We start from the raw sequence: 19,269 nt of genomic DNA on the forward strand, positions 1-19,269 counted from the left end.
AAAGACAAACTATCTCAACTTTTCCTACCTCCTAACAAAGCAGAAGGGCAAAATGAGATTTTCACTGTAGATTACTACAGTGAAAATCCCACGCGCTGTAGCATAATAGGATAGTTAATGAAGGGAAAGGGGAGAGAAAAACGTTCTCCTTATGATCTAATGGGTCCGTCCTGTACATCATCCTTTTTTTTTTTTATAGTACCAGCGGCAGCTCCCTAGGAGAAGGGGACCATTGCACGCTGGCTGTCATGTAACTGTCCAACTTTATGAATCAATCCTCTCCTCGCACTATAATAATGGTGAGAAGAACATGTGTTTTAAATCGTTTTTCTCTATTGTTTTTTTCCTTTTCTCTTTAGCTAGATACTGTACAACACAGCGCACTGGTGAGAGAGAGCTGGAAAAAATAGCAGTAGCTCTGTTTTTAAACAGCTAGAAACTGAGTTTTGATTTTGTTATTTTAGCTTTCATCGAAGTATTTTGGAGGCGGCAACGGCTCTGATTCAAAGAGTCCTGGCAAAAGATTTCTGAACGCCGATACAAGGAGGACTTTGAGGAGATTAAATATCTAGGTAAAACTAACGTTGTTCTTGTTCTTAGAATGTTCTTGCTTATTGTAATGTGCAGAGAAGCAGTTGTTCTTGTTCTTAGAATGTTCTTGCTTATTGTAATGTGCAGAGAAGCATCTGCTCATGCTAAGGTGCATCACACAAATATTGTTCTCAGAATATTCTTGCTTATTGTAATGTGAGAGAAGCATCTGCTCATGCTAAAGTGTATCACACAAATATTGTTCTCAGAATGTTCTTGCTTATTGTAATGTGCAGAGAAGCATCTGCTCATGTTAAGGTGAATCACACAAATATTGTGCTCTACCATCAGGTATTTTACTGTTTGATATGCAATATTCTAGATCTCTGATCTCTTTCTCTGTATTTTTTTTTCAAATGAGTTTAGAAGACATGTTCTATGTAATCAAACACAATCTCTCTCTGCTCTTTCAAAATACAGTTAAAAGACATGTTCTTGAGGAGATTAAATGTCTAGATAAAACTTAGCTTGTTCTTGTTTTTCATACTTTATTTGTTTTAAAATGTTTTTGTTTATTTTTTATACATAGGTTATGGTATATATAAACTTGATTATAGGTTAGCATGATAAAAAAGTATTATTAAGGTATTAAATCTCTCTTTTTTTAATTTTATCTGTGCTGTGTTGTGCTGTGCTGTTGTATTTTACTCTAAGGTTAGCCTTTATAACTCTTTCCTCTGATGAGTGATTATTTCACGCTAAAAGATCTGTTATGTTGTAATGTGCAGAGAAGCATCTACCCATGCTCAGATGCATCACAAAAATACTGTGCGCTACCAGCAGGTGTTTTACTGTTTGATATTCAAAATTCTAGCTCTCTGATCTCTCTCTTTCTGGGTTTTTTTAAGATATGTTATATGTAATCAAACACAACCTCTCTCTGCCCTCCTAAAATTCAAAATACAGCTAAAAAACATGTTCACTTAAGGACTCAAATTGTTCTTTTGAAGGAAACGGTTGAAGAATTTCTGTTAATGATTTTATATGGCCTTATAAACTCGTATGAACTGCCTGTGCTCGTATGATCTTGTTTCCTGTCCTTGTTATTTTCAATTGGCAACAAAGGAGCCATCATCAACGGACTCATTTCAATTGGTCTTTGATATGATGCTTGGAAATGAATTTGTCTTTGTCTATCAGGCCTGGACAGAGAGTTGGCAGCCAAAAAGTTCTGCTGGTCCAGAGACTGATCTCACATCGGACAACTCCAACAATCTGCTTGGGCATTAAGAAGTGTTTTTTTAGACCATATGTCCGGTATAAGAGATTTGAGAGGTATGTACCACTTATTTTCCCAATCATTTAAAAATTTTATATTTTTTAATTTATTTAAATTCTATTTAATTGGCAGACTCATCGCACTGTCAAACATATTTATCATAAATAGAGAATCAATGTCATATGAAAGTGCAGTTAATTATACTTCAATAACCCAACTGACAGGCATAGGGCAGGCATGCATAACGAGTAATGAGCATACCTCGAAGAGGAGAGAGAGATCCTTTGACGAAAGCAAAGAATGATATTAGCTAGTATTTGATGAAGTAAATATGAAAATAAAATGACAGTCCTATAAAAGGTTGAAAAAAAAAAAAAAAAACAGTTGACGATGCCCCTGGAGTTGGTTCATTTTTCCTCTGATGAGTGATTATTACACGCTAAAAGATCTGTAAAGATCTGTAATGTCTTAATGTGCAGAGAAGCATCTATTCATGATAAGATGCATCACAAAGTTATTGTGCACTACCATCAGCTATTTTACTATTTGGTATTCAAGATTCTAAATATCTCTTTTTTCCTTTTTCTTTTTTTTTTTTTTTCAAATGAGTTTTGAAGATATATTACATGTAATCAAATACAATCACTCTTTACCCGCCCAAAACATAACTAAAAGACATGTTTTTTAGAAGATTAGATGTTTATGTAGAATTTATATTTATATTTTTTATAATTTGTTTATTTTTATAATATTTTTTTTTATTTTTTATACATAACTTATGGTATATATGGAACAATAATGAAGTGTAAACATAAACTTGATTATGTGGAATATATAGTAAAGAAAATCAAAGTTGGTTACCACGACAGATAAGTGATATTAGGGTATTAAATCTCTCTTATTTTAATTTTATCTGTGTTGTGTTGTGTTGTTTTATTTTAAGAACTTTATATCAAGAGAAATAAAATTAAAATAAGAAAGATTTAATATTTTAATATCACTTTTCTGTTGTGGTAACCAACTTTGATTCTCTTTACTGCATATTCCACTTAATCAAGCTTATGTTTATACTTTATTACTGTTTCATATATACCATGGTTTATGTACAAAAAAATAAACAAGAATATTTTAAGAACAAGCAAACTATAAAAAACAAGAACAATGTAAATTTTACCTGGACATCTAATATCCTAAAAAACATGTTTTTTAACTATATTTTGAAAGTATAGAGAAAAATTATATTTGATTATATAGAACATGTCTTCTAAACTTATATATATATATATATAAAAGAAATAGAGATACCAAACAATAAAATGCTCAATAATAAAACATAATATTTTTATGATACATCTTAGCATGATGGTTTTCTCTGCATATTACAATAAACAAGAATATTCTAAAATCAAGAACATCGTAAATTTTATTTAGATATTTAACCTCTTCAAAGCCCTTCTTATATCGACAGTCAGAAATCTTTTGCCGAGAACTCTTTGAATCAGAGCCGATGTCGCTGCTGCCTCCAAAAATATTTGATGCAAGCTAAAATAACAAAGCCAAAACTCAGTTTAATTAGATGATTCTCATTCTTTTATTTTTTTTCTATTTTGTTCAAGTTACTTTTCTTTTCAATTTAACCCTTCAATCAAAAAAACAAATTTGTCCTCTAATTTATTTTTTATTTCAATTTTCACCCTTAATATTTTAATTGCAATTTTTTTTAGATATATTTATGTAATTGAATTTTCCCCCTTTTAAATCCTTCAATTTTTTATTTGCTAAGGATTGGGTTGTGTAATTTTTCATTTATTGTGTTTCCGGTCCAATGACCTGGATCATATTTTAAAAAGTTAATGCTGGTTGATATGTTTTTTTTTTTTTTACCATTCAACATTATTGTTTTAAAAAATAAGATTAAAGCTATAACCCAAGTTGTATTTTTTTCTTCTTTTTTTTATTGATGCCTTTTTTAATATGTCTTTTCTTTTAAAAAAAATAATTTATTTTTCAATTAACTTCCATTCTCTATTATTATTATTATTTTCTTGTGTAACCTTTTTTTATAGAGGTTTTTTCTTAGTTATTTTTTATGTGTTTAATTTTTGAAGATATTATTCTGATTTATCTATAAATAGTTTTTATTGTTTTAAAAATTAAAAAAATATTTAATTTTAGATGATATTTCTAATATGTGCAACTTTCAACAATATTTTTTTATATTATTCAATTAATTTCATGTGTTTGTCTATTTTTATTATCGTTTGATTGAATAAAGAATTTATTTTGATAAGCAAATTCAATAAATATAATTGTATAAATGCTAATGTTGTGAGATCAAATATATTTATCTACATCTGTCTGTCTCTCAATTATTTAAGTATTGTTTCTAGTTATCATTAATTGCCTTATTTTCATTTATTTAATTAGATAATGGCATTGACATTTTAATTTATATTTATAATTTTTTATGGAAAAAAACACATTGGTAAGGCTTACATATTTTAAAAAATTATTGAAAACACATATACAACTTGCAGTGTAGCTAGTGTATACACACACCACTAGACAATGACATGCGCTTTGTCATGGAATTAGATTATTTTATTTTTTTTAAATATATAAAAATAATATTTAAAAAAATTGAAAATTAAAAATGACAACATAAAAAGGATTAAGCCAGCTTAGATTAACTTTCTAAACTTGCCGTCTAGGTCATGAAATCGAGATAATCTGATAAAAAAAAAAAAGCAAAGAAAACAAAAAAAAATCAATTTTTTAAAAGTTTAATTTCAAATGATAAAATCAAAAAAGAAAAATAAGTAAAGACAAAAAAAAAAAAGATATCAACTTGCATTAACTTGAGAGTGAGCAATCCTGGATGGTCAGAATGGTAGAGGAAAAAGGGATCGAAGGCATTGTTCCTGCCTTCTTTTGAAGATTGCTCACTCTCCATGATGATGAGTAGCGGCAAAGCTAAAAGAAAATTGAGACGGCAAAAAAAGAGAGCTAGGGTATGTTAACCTTGCTGATATCATGTGAGAAAAGAGAAAAAGAATCTTTGCCTGAATGAATTAATTCATTGAATCTGAGAACGTAGCTTTATACAAGAATTGTTTCCTATAATTGTGCTAAGCTATTCTGGAATTCTATACTGCAATAGGAAATCTATACTGCAATAGGAAAAGAAATATTCTACATATTTGTTTCCTTAACACCTTCGCCTACCACGCTTTCCGCATAAGGGGTACTGTTGTTCCCCATAGCTTATGGTGGAGTCCCGGAAAAAGGCAAGGAAAATAACACCCGTTGGCACGGATGCCCAACAATTCCAAGGCACTGTTTTCTTCCTTAACGGAAGCTTGATGCCCGTTAATTATTAGGAATGGAGATAGCAAACGGTGAGAAATTTAATTTTATTCAATTTCTTCGACTACAATTTTTCTGGTTTTGTCATTTGCTAAAAGTAATTAAGCTTTTGCAATAAAATAGATCTCGCGGGCCACTTGACTGCCGCGCAGCCCCCTTGAAGTAAAAATTGTGATGGCAAGCATTTTGATCTGCACAAAGCACCCAGGAGGAAACACACATATACTATGGATTGCTGAAACTATTGTACGCTTATATTGTATGCTATTCCTCCTAAAATGGAGGTTAGTCAAATGCATCAACCTTCAAGTTTAGGAAGTTGCTCTGTACTGCATACAACTAGCTTCGGGTTTGAAATTTCACCCTCCTTTGAACATTCCCGTCACGTCTCACGTATTAATTGCTAATTCGCAAAAGTTATTGCTGCAGCAACACAAACTGGTGTATCTGCTACTATATAACAGAAATGGCAGATCAAAATAGACTAGAAGATTGGACAGTGCTAGCGCCAAAGCCCAAGCTCAAGCTTCCTCCTCCTCCGCGCCATCCTCTCCAACAGCTTCAGTCCTCTCCTCCTTGTCAACTTTTTCACCGGTCTCCAGCTCCTTGTCAACTTTTCCATCCGTCTGCTCTTCTTTGCCTTGCACAGGCTCATCGTGCTGCCAAACAAATTTTTCATAAATAGAGAATAAATGTCATATGAAAGTGCAATTACTTTTACTTCAATAACCCAACCGACAGGCATAGGGCAGGCAGGCATAACGAGTAATGAGCATACCTCGAAGAGGGGAGAGAGATCCTATGACGAAAGCAAAGAATGATATTAGCTAGTATTTGATGAAGTAAACATGAAAATAAAATGACAGTCCTATAAAAGGTTGAAGAAAAAAACAGCTGAAGATGCCCTTGGAGTTGGTTAATATATTACCAGAACTCGGGGCAGAACTTCTTCAGCAGAAGGACGGTCATCAGGGCTTTCAGACAGCATGTCCGAGAGAAGAGATTTGAGCGGTCTGTACCGCTCATTTTCCCAATCATCCGGAAATTCCATTCTTTTTAATTTATCTAAACTATTTTTCCTTTCTGTGCCAGATGCTGTGGGGTGTAGCAGCATGAATAAGATAACTCCTAAGCTGTATACATCCGCCTTGGCATCAATGGATCCCTTTTCCGCCTCAGGAGCCCTGTACGTTTTGTTTCCCTCGGCGTCGACCTGAACCTTTTCTCCTTTTTTACAGAAGACCGCTGCCAAAAAAAAAAAGAAGATTAATAACAGATAAACTATGAACTTTCAACAATAAACTATCAAATTTAAAAACATTTAAATTTAAATTGCTCTCACCAATTCCAAAGTCTCCTATTTTTATCTCATTCTCATCCTGAGAAGCTCCCACAAAAATATTTTTTGTGGCAAGGTCTCTGTGGACATATTCATTTGCGTGGATGAAGCACACTCCTTCAATTATTTGCTTGGCCATCAAGAAGCGTCCCTCGAGGCCAGTCTCCTTAGAGAGCAGATCATGAAGAGTCCTGTGATAAAAATAGATTGTTGTAAGCAACAGTATATAAAAAAAGAACATAAAAAAAAAAAAAATGCCATCTCACTCACATCGGGCAGCATTCCATCTGAATAAACAGCGCGGCAGTATCTTCACCAGCAGAGCTTGAGCCACGCATGTCATCATGATTACTCTTTGGCTGCAAATTCTCTGTCCAGGCCTGATAGACAAAGACAAATTGATTTCCAAGCATCATATCAAAGACGGATTGAAATGAGTCCGTTGATGATGGCTTCTTTGTTGCCAATTGAAAATAACACGGACAGGAAACAAGATCATACGGGCACAGACAGTTCATACGAGTTTATAAGGCCATATAAAATCATTAACAGAAATTCTTCACCCGTTTCCTTCGAAAGAACAAATCATTGAGTCCTTCAGTGAAAATGTTTTTTAGCTGTATTTTGGGAGGGCAGAGAGAGGTTGTGTTTGATTACATAGAACATGCCTTTTAAACTGATTTGAAAAGAAGAAAGAAAAAGAAAAATAAAAGAGATTAGAGAGCTAGAATTTTGAATTCCAAATAGTAAAATACCTGATGGTAGCGCACAATATTTTTGTGATGCATCCTAGCATGAGTAGATGCTTCTCTGCACATTACAACATAACAGATCTCAATCACCCATCAGAGGAAAGAGTTATAAAGACTAACCTTAAAATAAAACAAAACAGTACAACACACCACAGATAAAATTAAAACAGGAGAAATTTAATACCTTAATATTACTTCTTTGTTGTGGTAACCAACTTTGATTGATTTTTTTTACTGCATATTCTATATGATTAAGCTTATGTTTACACTTCATAACTGTTTCATATGTGCCATGACCTATGTACAGAAAAATCAACAAGAATATTCTAAGAACAAGCAAACTACGGAAAACAAGACCAACCTAAGTTTTGCCTAGACATTGAATCTCCTCAAAGTCCTCTTTGTATCAGCGGTTAGAAATCTTTTGCCGAGGACTCTCTGAATCAGAGCTGTTGTTGCTGTTGCTGCCGCTGCCGCCTCCAAAAAACTTTGATGTAAGCTAAAATAACAAAGTCAAAACTCAATTTAATTAGATGTTTCTAGCTATTTAAAAACAGAGCTACTGCTATTTTATCCTGTTCTCTCTCACCATTATGTTGTGTTGGACAGTCTCTAGCTAGAGACAAAAGGAAAGAAACAATAAAGGAAAACGATTTAAAACATTTGCTCTTCTTACCATTGTTATAGCACGAGGAGAGGATTAATTCAGAGAGTTGGAGGCCTTTTCATTCAGTTATATAACAGCTAGAATGCAATGGTCCCCCTCGCCTAGGGAGCTGCCACCTGTATGACACGACGAAAAGGTTGATGTCTTCTCCCAAGTGCAGGAGTGTTGAAGTGATAAATAACCCGGCAAGACCGGGGTCGAACCACAGGGAGGTTAATTATACAAATTATAGACAATAATTATAAACATGACCTATGTACAGAAAAATCAACAAGAATATTCTAAGAACAAGCAAACTACAGAAAACAAGACCAACCTAAGTTTTACCTAGACATTGAATCTCCTCAAAGTCCTCCTTGTATCAGCGGTTAGAAATCTTTTGCCGAGGACTCTCTGAATCAGAGCTGCTGTCGCTGTTGCTGCCGCCTCCAAAAAACTTTGATGTAAGCTAAAATAACAAAGTCAAAACTCAATTTAATTAGATGTTTCTAGCTATTTAAAAACAGAGCTACTGCTATTTTATCATGTTCTCTCTCACCATTATGCTGTGTTGGACAGTCTCTAGCTAGAGACAAAAGGAAAGAAACAATAGAGGAAAACGATTTAAAACATTTGCTCTTCTTACCATTGTTATAGCACGAGGAGAGGATTAATTCAGAGAGTTGGAGGCCTTTTCATTCAGTTATATAACAGCTAGAGTGCAATGGTCCCCCTCGCCTAGGGAGCTGCCACCTGTACTATAAGAAAAACAGTGTGGTACCTCTGCCCTATAAAGATTAATAAGCTTTTTATAGACGAGTTGACATGGAAGAGGCCAAAATGTCTTGTTGGAGATTCCGTCAGAACCCATGTGAACCCATATGGTGTTGTCTGCCATGATTGAGTGAAGACAAGATGGGAAAAGCCCACGTTTTTGGTTATTGAACTTTTTTCTATTGTCTTGTAGTCAGCGACAATGGATTTGTAGCAGCAAGTAATATTTGTAAAAAAAAAAAAGACTAAAACATAGGGTCTTAAAATTAAAAAGGGGCTCAAAACAGGTGAGTCAAAAGATAAAGCTCTAAACAGATGAGCCTGAAAAAGCTGGAAAAATACTTTTTTTTTTAGTGTTGCTTAATGGGTGGTAGAATACCAAAATAGTCATCTTCATTATCATTTCCAAGGGAAATGGCAGGAGATATTGATCCAGATGAGCTGGATTGGGACAAGACTGTTTTGGGGTCTTGGCTTTGTATAATGTTTTGGACAATTTGTAAGTATTCTTCTTCAGTTCTAGCAGAGGCAAGGAGAGCTGTCGTTTGAGCCTTTCTAGCTAGAAACTTTGATTGAGGATGATGGTCAATTATGGGAGCTGTCTGATGTTTTTGTAACCATTCCGTAACAGCTAATTTTGAACTTTTGGATTCAGCTGTAAAGGAATCCCACCATTTGATTTTGAATTTACGAATAAGAACTGGATGTCTGTTTTGTAGATTATAATCATAGAATCATGAACATACCCACGGAACAAAAAAATTTGTACAGAAAATAAGTAGAGAAGAGAACTTTCTTTCAGAAGGAGCTGGTTGAAAATTATTTTTGAAATAGAGGTAGCCGTTTTCAACTAGAGGATGGTCTTTGAGGTAGTCAACATGACAGCTATAGTAGTCCCACCATTGGAGGAACCAGAGGGGGAGGTTTGTAGTGTCCATGTCATTATAGAAGTAAAAAAGCCAAGAATGACTATGGTAAAAGCCAAGAATGACTATGGTTTGGATTTTAGAGGAGGAAGGTATTGAACCATGCCTGTTGATAATCCTAATATGTATAGGATGTATTAAATTCTTGGGGGTTTGTACGGAAGTTCATGGGGAAAGAAAGGGGTTGATGTCATGGTTGCCCCCAGTCTTTAAGGTGAATGACTTTTTGAATAATACATGTAGAATATGCTGGTTCAGTATGGCTAGAATGAATTTTGAAGTGTTTGAATTTGATGGAATTAGTTATTTCAAGGATTGTGGCATAATAGGATTGTGGTTTGGCCAAATTCCAAGGTTTGTAGTGCTAGTTGGAGGGGAAAATTTTTGATGCAGTAATGGAAAGGTTTTCATGATAAAATCCTTCTTCCATAGTTAAGATATTTTGGAAAGTAGTTTTGAAAATATATTTGGATTTTATTTTTTGAAAGCTAGTTTGTTATAAAGAAAGGAGGGGTTTTGAAGTAGAAATGCCTCCTTGAGGTTTTGAAAAAGGTTTTGAAATACTACCTATTTGAGATACAGAGTCGTCGGATGTCTGTTGAGACACTTTTGGTAACGCCAGAAGTAATTCTGGTGATTTAGATATAGTGTCAACCATGGTTGAACTGCGTTGGTTTGTACCTGTTGGGGTTTTGTAATGTCTTCTTCTTTAATTACTGCCTCATACCAAATGGCATAACATTCCATTCGTATTGGCCAAAAGGAACCATGAAAGCAGTTTTGTATCTATCTTTGGGATCAATCTGGATTTGCCAGAATCCAGATTTCATATCGAACTTGGAAAATATGAATGCAGAATGCAATTTTTGTAGCCGATCTTTTTTGTTGGGGATTGGATATTTGATCCATTTGAGAGCAAAATTTAGGGGTTTGTAATTGATCACAAGTCTTGGTGTGCCTCATTCGATTTCAGAGTTTTTGTTTACATAAAACACTGCACACGACCAGGATGATCGAGACTTTTGGATAAGACCTTTAGACTCGAGATCGTGGATCTCAAGTCTGCAATGCTGTTCTAAATCAGCATTCATTTGTATAGGTCGTGCTTTCGTGGGTATTAATTTTTCTGAAAAAGTATCTTCATATGGAAGATCAACGATGTGTTGTTTTCTTTTCCAGAAAGCATTAGGTAGGTCAGAACAGATTTGTTGTTCAATCTTATTTTGTAAGTCAATGACTTTTTGGTGTAAATCAGGGTGTTGGAGTTGTTTAGTTATGCGACAAAAAGAAACATGGTTTTGTACATCATGTAGATGGAATTGTTTTTCAAGAATTAATGCATTGAGATGATAAGCATGTATAGAGCATGCTTTAATTAAATTCAAATTTCTAGTCTTGGACTTCTCTAAGAATGGGAAAAGAAGTTTGGAGTTGTTAATTTTGGAAGTAATACAATTATGATGTGCTTGATATAGAGTGATCATGTCAATGAATGGAGTGCCAAGAATGATGGTATGATTAATATCTTTAGTAACAATAAAAAATGTTTTAAGAGAAATGCCTTTATTGAAAACAGAGGCTTGGGTTTTACCCGCAATATGTAATTTTGAGTTATTAGTAGCAGAGAGTTTTTCAGAAGTATTTTGTAAAAATCATTTTGGGACCACTCCTTCTTTGATTCAATTTAAATCTGCACCTGTGTCAAATAAAGCAATAGTGTCAAGTTTGAAATCATTTGAGAAAACAAGAGTAATTCTAATTAAATATTTTTTTAAAGATATTTGTGTTAAGACATTAAGAAAATCATCTGGAATATGCTCAATATTGGTAAGTGTATGTGGTAAAGCATGAGGTTCAATGGTTTGGTCTTCAGTATCAGACTCAGTATCAGGCTCAATATCAGGCTGGTTTTCTATTTTTAAGAGAAGATGTTGTAGTATGGCAGAGTTTTTTTGTTGGGCTTGTTTAAAAAATTGTAATTCAGATTTAAGCGTTTTTATCTCAGAATGTAACTCTGGAAGAGTAACTGTGGTTTTGGTATATTTGTAGTATAATATGCATTTTGAAAGCTAGGAGAAGGGATATCTGATGTAGACTTTCTTGGAGGGTTTTCGTGATAAGGGATATTAATGACAGAAGGGATTTTTGAGATTCTTCCTAGATCTATTGTACTACAAGAGGAAGAGGCTTCTAAGAATCTGGAACTTGTAGAGTGACGATGGAAAGATAGTTTGACTTTGCCATCAGTAAATTGGGTAATTTTTTTATTTGGACATTGGGTTGAGGTGGTTGAAGGATATCTAGTGGTGCTGCACCTTCAAGGATCCTATCTTCTGGAAGAGATATGCCTTTCCATTGGATGGCTTTTGGAATAACAGTGTTTGAGCGGGATAAATCAGTTTGTAGGAGGAGTGTTTCTCCTTTTTGAGAATGAAACTTGTGTTTACTAGCAAAGGCTGAGAACATGGCTTTATAGTGTATTTTGAATATGAGAGCAACAGCTATAGAACCTCCAAGCATGTCATAATTATGGGTTTTTATTTGGAGTAGCATACTCTGCAAAATATTCTTCTCTTTGAGAGATATGATTATGTTTGGATAACAGTCGAAAGATACTGGGCCACTACAAAGGCTAGACTCAATGGAACTAAGGAGAGAGTCTTGAAAGTTTTAAAATCTAGCATCTCGGAGGACAGCAAGGATGGAGGTGTTTAAACCTTCTTTTGTAAGGGGTTTTATTCCGACTTGGACAAGGCCAACATGAATGTATTTATAGTTTCTGGCTAAATGTTTCTGTAAGGACTTCTGAGAGAGGAGTTGTATGGTTTCAAAGGGTTTTGTGAGCTGAATATCTCATTCCTCGGTTTTGATAGTGAAATTTGTTTTGAAAATATCATATTTAGATTTTTGGTAAATCTGGGTTTGAGAAATTTTTGGGATTTTCCAGTCATCAATGTTTTTTGTAAAGTCTTCAATTGTTATTTCTTCACTTTGTACAATTTTCCTGCTTTCAAAAGATTCAAAAGTAGAGGAGGCTAAAGTAGAGGTAGTTCTATGGAAAACAGAATCCATTAAGAAGAAAGATAAACTAGGAAACATACTGCAGGTTATATGGATTTATTGCCCTAAAATTTTAACGAGACTTACACCATTCAGTTGCATTCACCTATTATCTAATGGTCTCTATGTTCTCTGAGAAAACTGTCTTCTATGATACTAATTCTACCTAGATCCCAATAGGCTCTGATACCAATAAGATTCTTCTTTTTTAAGTAAGGTGTGAGCAGTAAGGGGTTTTGAAGGCAGAAAGTAGAAAGCATATTAGTACGTGGCATTGTTATACCTGAGAATGATCTTAAAAGATCGGGTCACAGGTTTCCAGCCTATATACTGATTTTATGAAACCAGAAATAAGATACAAAAATAAAACTTTAAAAAATATAAATTATAAACAGATTTCTGATGCGAATGAATAAGGCAAGACCAACAATGTCAGGATCCTTGGTCAAACACAGAGCATACTTATCAGATATAAAATATAACAAAACCAAAAATATCAACAATAAAATAGAATCTTACGTAAATTTGTAATGTTAATTAATATAAGAGATATTGGATACAGAGGAGAGTGGAGAAGGGTTACAAGTATGTGTTAATTAGATTTCGGTCAAGCATACTAATCCATGCTAATATTATTTATATTAACAAGGTGATACGAAGGAAAAGAATGACGAGTTGCGTCTTTACAATAATTGTCAAAAATTATTAGTAACTCTTGACCCTTATAAATATTTTTGTTAACATAACAAACAATAATACAAAAAATGTATGAAGAAAAATAAAGAAGAGAAATGATTCTCAAAGAAAAACTCCTTGTCAATCTTCAAAAGGAAAAAAAATAATTATTTCTGTATATAAGGAACACTTAGATAATAAATAACAAGCATGATTCATTATTATTTAATGTCATTAAGCTTGGAATAGTGATACAAGTTTATTAGGACGTGTTTATATTATTTCTTCCTATAGCTAGCTATCAGAGTATGTTGTTACTCATCTCCTATTCTAAATTGGATGTTTGATAAGTTTATAACATGTTTTCAATGATTAAATAGTTTCTGCGATTAAAATGTTTTAAAATTTTCTATATCAAGTTAATTGATAAAGCTGGATCACTCAAAAATAAAAATTCAAATAAAAGTTTATTATAATTAGAGGAGAATCTGCTCCAACCAAATTATATAGATGACCTTATTGATACTTTTATGAACCAATGGCATATGACTAAATCTAAAAAGAAGTTTAGTCGCACCAAACTTTTATGATGGTTAATAAGATAGCCAAATGAAATATTTTAATAAAACCTATTGTTAGTTGGGGGTAGAGAACACAGACATTGTTATTTAAACTTACTTTTATTTATTAAAATAATAAATTTATTTTCAATTTCTTCGTATTAGGTTATGTATAATTTATTTGATTCATGTGCGATATTGTATTAGGATTTTAAGAAGATTTATTTCATTCTTTCATTTTTTATGTTAAAAATATTTATGAAGTTAATTTGAATAGTTATGGAATCTAAAACTCGATTAGTTTATATAAAACTATTTATCAGTGCTTTGACATGGCTAGTTGTGGGATCTAAAATTTCATGAAGGCTGTTTTACATTGATGCTCTGTATTCTATTTTCTGAATTTCCGTGCTGGTTTGATTAATTTGTTGGAAGCTAAAATTGCTGATTCTTTGCTTAACTTGTTGTTTAAGATACAAACTTTTTTTACATTTGTTTTCTTCTTTCTTTCTTTTTTATTTAACACATTGCTAATGAAAAAGATATGGGGTAAGAACAAGTGTGTACTTTTTTAAGGTTGTTGTCGGGATCAGGCCAAATGGGGGATTACGGGGTTACTTGTACAAAATCAATGGGATTAATGGAGGCTTGGAAAAAAGTGAGTAATTCTTTAGTACATAGGAAAACAATTTTCACATCTAGTTAATTCTTTCTTGTGATTTGCAAAGTCTTTAATTTTTTTATGTTTCCGTTTATCGTTCTTATTTCCTTTTTTTTTTTAAATGTTTTCGTTTCTCGTTCTTATTTCCTTTTTTTTAATTAGTTCAAAAATCTCAGGTATCTTAGTGGATAACACTATGTTCAAGCATCATTTGTTCCTGTGAACGTAAAAAGAAAAAAAAAAAACCTTACCAATAATTAAAGACTAAACTGAAGAAATTAAGAGATAAATATAGATTAAGATATTTAATTTAGTAACATGGGATAACTGATTAAGTCAGATGATTAAAATTTCACCATGTCGCATTTTAGAAACACCTTATTTACTAAATATAGTTATTCATGAAAGCAATAACTATCGTTTCATGGTTCAGAATAGCAATAATTTGTAAATGTCATGCTTTTAAATCACGACGAGGTGAAAACATGCTATTTCACAAAATCTTTTTTGGACGGTGTTATTGGCTAGTTTTTTCACTACCAGAAATTTGCTAAATAGCAACGGATTTACCGATGGAATATTTATGTCGGTAATTTGAGGTTGAAATTACCGACGGTTATATTCCGTCCGTAATTCAATCGGGAATTACCGATGAAAATTTTTCGTCTGTAGTTACAGACAAAAACATCACCGTCGTAAAAAAAATGGGTCGCTGACGTGGAGGTTTTGGTGGGTTATTTTTTCAGATGGAATCATCGACGGATTCAAAAAGGCAGGTTATACAACGACCGCCGTTTATATTACCGACGGATTCATCGATGGATTTGAAATGGCAGATCCGTACAGTGACGTGTCGATTGTTCCATCAGAATCATCGACGGTTTCACCGACAGAAAATCCGTCAGTGAAACCATCGAGAAAAGTTAATATATGTTCACCTGCCTGCCGACCCTCTCCTCCCCTATTTCTCCTTCTTCTTCCTAATCCCAACTATCCCCAACTACAACCAGCCCCCCATCTCCCCCAAACAAAAATCTCCCTCATATCAGCAAATCAAGTTATATTTTTTGAAGTTTTGTGGTCACAACATCCGTGTTCTGATTTACCGATGGATTTTATCAATTTTTGTAAGTAATTCTTTCTTTTAAAATCTTAACATTTAATTAAATGTCAATTTTATTGTTTTTTTAGTATATGTTTTTTGTTAGTAAATGTACATGTTTTATTGTTATTTGTCAAACAAACTTGTAGTATATGAATGTATAATTCTATACCTGTTATGGTTTGTTTTAGATTTTGTAAGATTGTATTTGTTTGTAAATTGTTAAAACTTTATGGAACTACCGAAGTACATGTGCTGTTTTGAAATAATTAATAGCTTACTTATTGGGTCCGTTTAAAGTTTTGTCAATGGTATTGCGGAGTGGTAATTTCTCTATAAATTTATACATTTTAATTTGTATGGAAGTTGATAAATGATAATGAATTTTTAATATTTATGAGAAGTTGTGATTGGTTTGTTGGATAATCTCGAGGTAAAGTAATACTTTTGCAAATTTATTTACCTAACTTAGTTAATTAATACATTATGTCATCATAATTTTATAGAGGTTCGATATAAATCATGGATGATCATTCATGGATGTATTGAGATTCACCCCAAGGATTGCGGAGGATGGATTATTGTAACGGGGTTTAAGGTTTCATTAATTTCGCAACATCTATTCCTAGAAATTTTACTGGAGGCGGTATTAAGTGTCCATGCAGGAAGTATTAAAATAAAAAGTATTTGCATCCAGATGTTGTAATGATGCATCTTCTACACAAAGGGTTTATGGAGAATTAACAGTGTTGGTATGCACATGGAGAAGTATATGTTAGTGAGAGAAGAATGGACGAAATGGTGGTTGGGTCTACTTCTAGTGCTAACAACGAGAATGACAACACTAATCCTTACAGAAACATGGTTATGGATGCAATGAGAATCAATCAAGATAATGTCAGTCAGTGTCCAATCATAGAAGAAGAACCTAATGTAGATGCAACTAGGTTTTTTGATTTGTTGGAAGATTCTGACGAACCATTATAGGATGGTTGCACGAACCACAATAAATTATCGGTCGTAGCACAGGTGTCACCATCAACTCAGAGCATGGGTTGAGTGAGGCCAGGTATGAAAAGATTATTGAATGGGCAAGAAGCATTTTACCTTAAGAGAACAGGCTGAAAAAGAACTTCTATGCTGCGAAGTCCATGATGAAACCCCTCGGTTTAGGATACTAGAAAATTGACATGTGTCCTAACTTTTGCATGTTATACTACCTTGAAAATGCTGAGATGACTGAGTGCATGACATGCGGGCATTCCCGTTACAAACTTAGAACTGGCAAAGGAAAGACTCTAGTGGCATATAAAAAACTTAGATACTTCCCGATCACGCCTAGACTGCAGAGGTTATTCATGTCACCAAGGATTGCTGAGCACATGGCATGGCACCAAGCACACCATGCGGTTGATGGAGTGATGGTTCATCGCGAAGCGTGGAAACGCTTTATAGTGTTCATCCTCACTTTTCAGCTGAATCAAGGAATATGCGTCTTGGGTTGTGTACAGATGGATTCAACCTATTTAGGTCATTTGCTGCTCATTATTCTTGTTGGCCGGTCATACTCACAGTTTATAACTTGCCACTGGGAATGTGTATGAGGCCGGAGTTCATGTTTTTATCTACTGTCATACCCGGTCCAAACAGCCTAGGATGGAATATAGATGTTTGTCTTCGACCGTTGATTGATGAGTTGGCGCAGTTGTGGTCCTTCGGAGCTCTAACTTATGATATATTGAGGAAACAAAATTTCCTTATGAGGGTGACTTTGATGTGGACTATCAAGGCTAGATTAGATATAGCTTTATACTGTAACCGTAAAAATATGAAGTTGGTTTATGATGAGTCATGGGTCGCAAAACCAAGAGCAAGCTTCGTGTTAGAGAAAAACACACAACTGCTAGTCTACAAATGGCTTAAGAGTCTGCGTTTTTCGGATGGACATGCATCGAATATATCACGGCTGGTTAATGTAGAGGATTGTAGATTGTATGGAATGAAGAGTCATGACTGCCACGTGTTTATACAAACACTCATCCCATTAGCTTTTTGTGAATTGTTGCCAAAGGGAATATGGGATGCACTCACGAAGACCAGTCATTTCTTCAGAGATATATACTCCAGCAAGTTGAATGTTGATCACATTGAGAGGCTTCAAACAAATATCGTTGAAACACTATGCAAACTTGAGATGATATTCCCTTTATCATTTTTTGACTCAATGGAGCATCTCCCTATACATCTACCATTCGAGGTAAAAGCTAGAGGACCGGTCCAATATAGATGGATGTACTCATTCGAACGGTTAGATATTACAGGTACTTGTTTAATCTCAAGAAAAAGGTTAAGAACAAGGCGCATGTTAAGGCTTCGATATGTGAGGCCTATATTGTTGAGGAGATCTCAACATTTATCTCGTACTATTTCGAACCTCATCTGAGAACAAGAATCAATTGCGTTCCCCGGCATGATGATGGTGGTGAAGTGCCTTCCAGTGAGAACTTGTCAATATTCTCCAATATTGGACGACCCATACCTAAAAATGCCATAAAAGGAAGATATTTGTCGGAAATAGAGTTCAAACAAGCACACAACTACGTTTTATTTAACTGTGATGAGCTGAGACCTTTTATTCAGTAAGTTTATATTAATTAAACTTTGTTAGTAATATATTGTTAATTATATATTGTAATATCATACGCTCATTATCACTTGCAGGCAACATCGACAATATTTGCTCTCCAAAAACTCATAGTTGATCGAATCCCAGATCTTTCAATTACAAGATGAGCAGTTTGCCACGTGGTTCAGAACACATGTAAGCACTATCACAAACTCATTCTAACTTGCAAAATTACTGTACGTATGCATGTCATTACGAGATTCTCGTTCATTTACTGTTTATTGATGCACATTACATACAAGGTTTATCAAATGGGAAGGAGCACACCTAAGTCATTGTCTTCACTAAGCCTTGGGCCTGAAAGAAAATGTAAGTGCTACAACGGGTATTTTATCAATGGATATGTTTTCCATACTGAAAAATACAGGCAAGGAAGAAAGACATATAACAACGATGTTTGTGTTAGGGGATCCACTAGTAGTAAGTTAGAAGTTGACTACTATGGTAGATTAGAAGAGGTCGTCGAACTGCAATATCATAACGAGTAGAATAGAGTGTTTTTATTCAAATGCTATTAATATGACACGACTGACAGAGGAATCAGAGTTGATTTGCACTATGGTTTGGTCGAAATCAACTCAAAAGCTAGACTCTGCAACATAAACGATGTCTTTGTTCTCGCAAAGCAATGTCAACAATTTTATTACACATACACCCTTTCATTTAGAAAGGATCAATCAAGAGTGAATTGGTTGTCTGTTTTAAAAACGAAACCTCGGGGTCTTGTCGAGGTTGTTCAGGATTAGAACGAAGACACAAGTGTGCGAGATGAAGTCTTTCAAGTTAGTGAGGTAGTTGAACCATATCAAGTTGCTCCTTCTATTGAATTGGAAGAAAATTCAAATTTTCATGTTTTCAATGATAGTCTTATTGATGTTGACGCAGAGTAGTTGAATTTTGTTTTAAGCTCTA

General features: G+C 33.9%; 2 protein-coding genes across 2 annotated transcripts in view; one reads left to right on the top strand and one right to left on the bottom strand.

Moving 5' to 3' along the window:
* The window catches only part of LOC105108486 (F-box protein At5g07610-like), a 4,818-nt gene extending 2,997 nt beyond the window's left edge, over window positions 1-1,821 (top strand). The window contains exons 2-4 of the mRNA XM_011002808.1: window positions 679-700; window positions 828-882; window positions 1,732-1,821. Of these exons, the coding sequence (XP_011001110.1) occupies window positions 679-700; window positions 828-882; window positions 1,732-1,821 (167 nt within the window). The remainder of the gene's footprint in view (window positions 1-678; window positions 701-827; window positions 883-1,731) is intronic.
* A 3,561-nt stretch (window positions 1,822-5,382) lies between these two features.
* LOC105108476 (probable serine/threonine-protein kinase GCN2) lies at window positions 5,383-7,476 on the bottom strand. Its single transcript, XM_011002799.1, has 7 exons — window positions 7,452-7,476; window positions 7,271-7,325; window positions 6,786-6,895; window positions 6,519-6,706; window positions 6,105-6,421; window positions 5,955-5,975; window positions 5,383-5,835 (listed from the first exon to the last, which is right to left on the bottom strand). The coding sequence occupies exons 2-7, from the start codon at window positions 7,301-7,303 to the stop codon at window positions 5,698-5,700; spliced, it is 807 nt and encodes a 268-aa protein (XP_011001101.1). The 5' UTR covers window positions 7,304-7,325; window positions 7,452-7,476; the 3' UTR covers window positions 5,383-5,697.
* Window positions 7,477-19,269: the final 11,793 nt, after the last annotated feature.

This window comes from Populus euphratica, unplaced genomic scaffold (assembly GCF_000495115.2).
Source record: "Populus euphratica unplaced genomic scaffold, PopEup_1.0 scaffold312.1, whole genome shotgun sequence".
NCBI lineage: Eukaryota > Viridiplantae > Streptophyta > Magnoliopsida > Malpighiales > Salicaceae > Populus > Populus euphratica.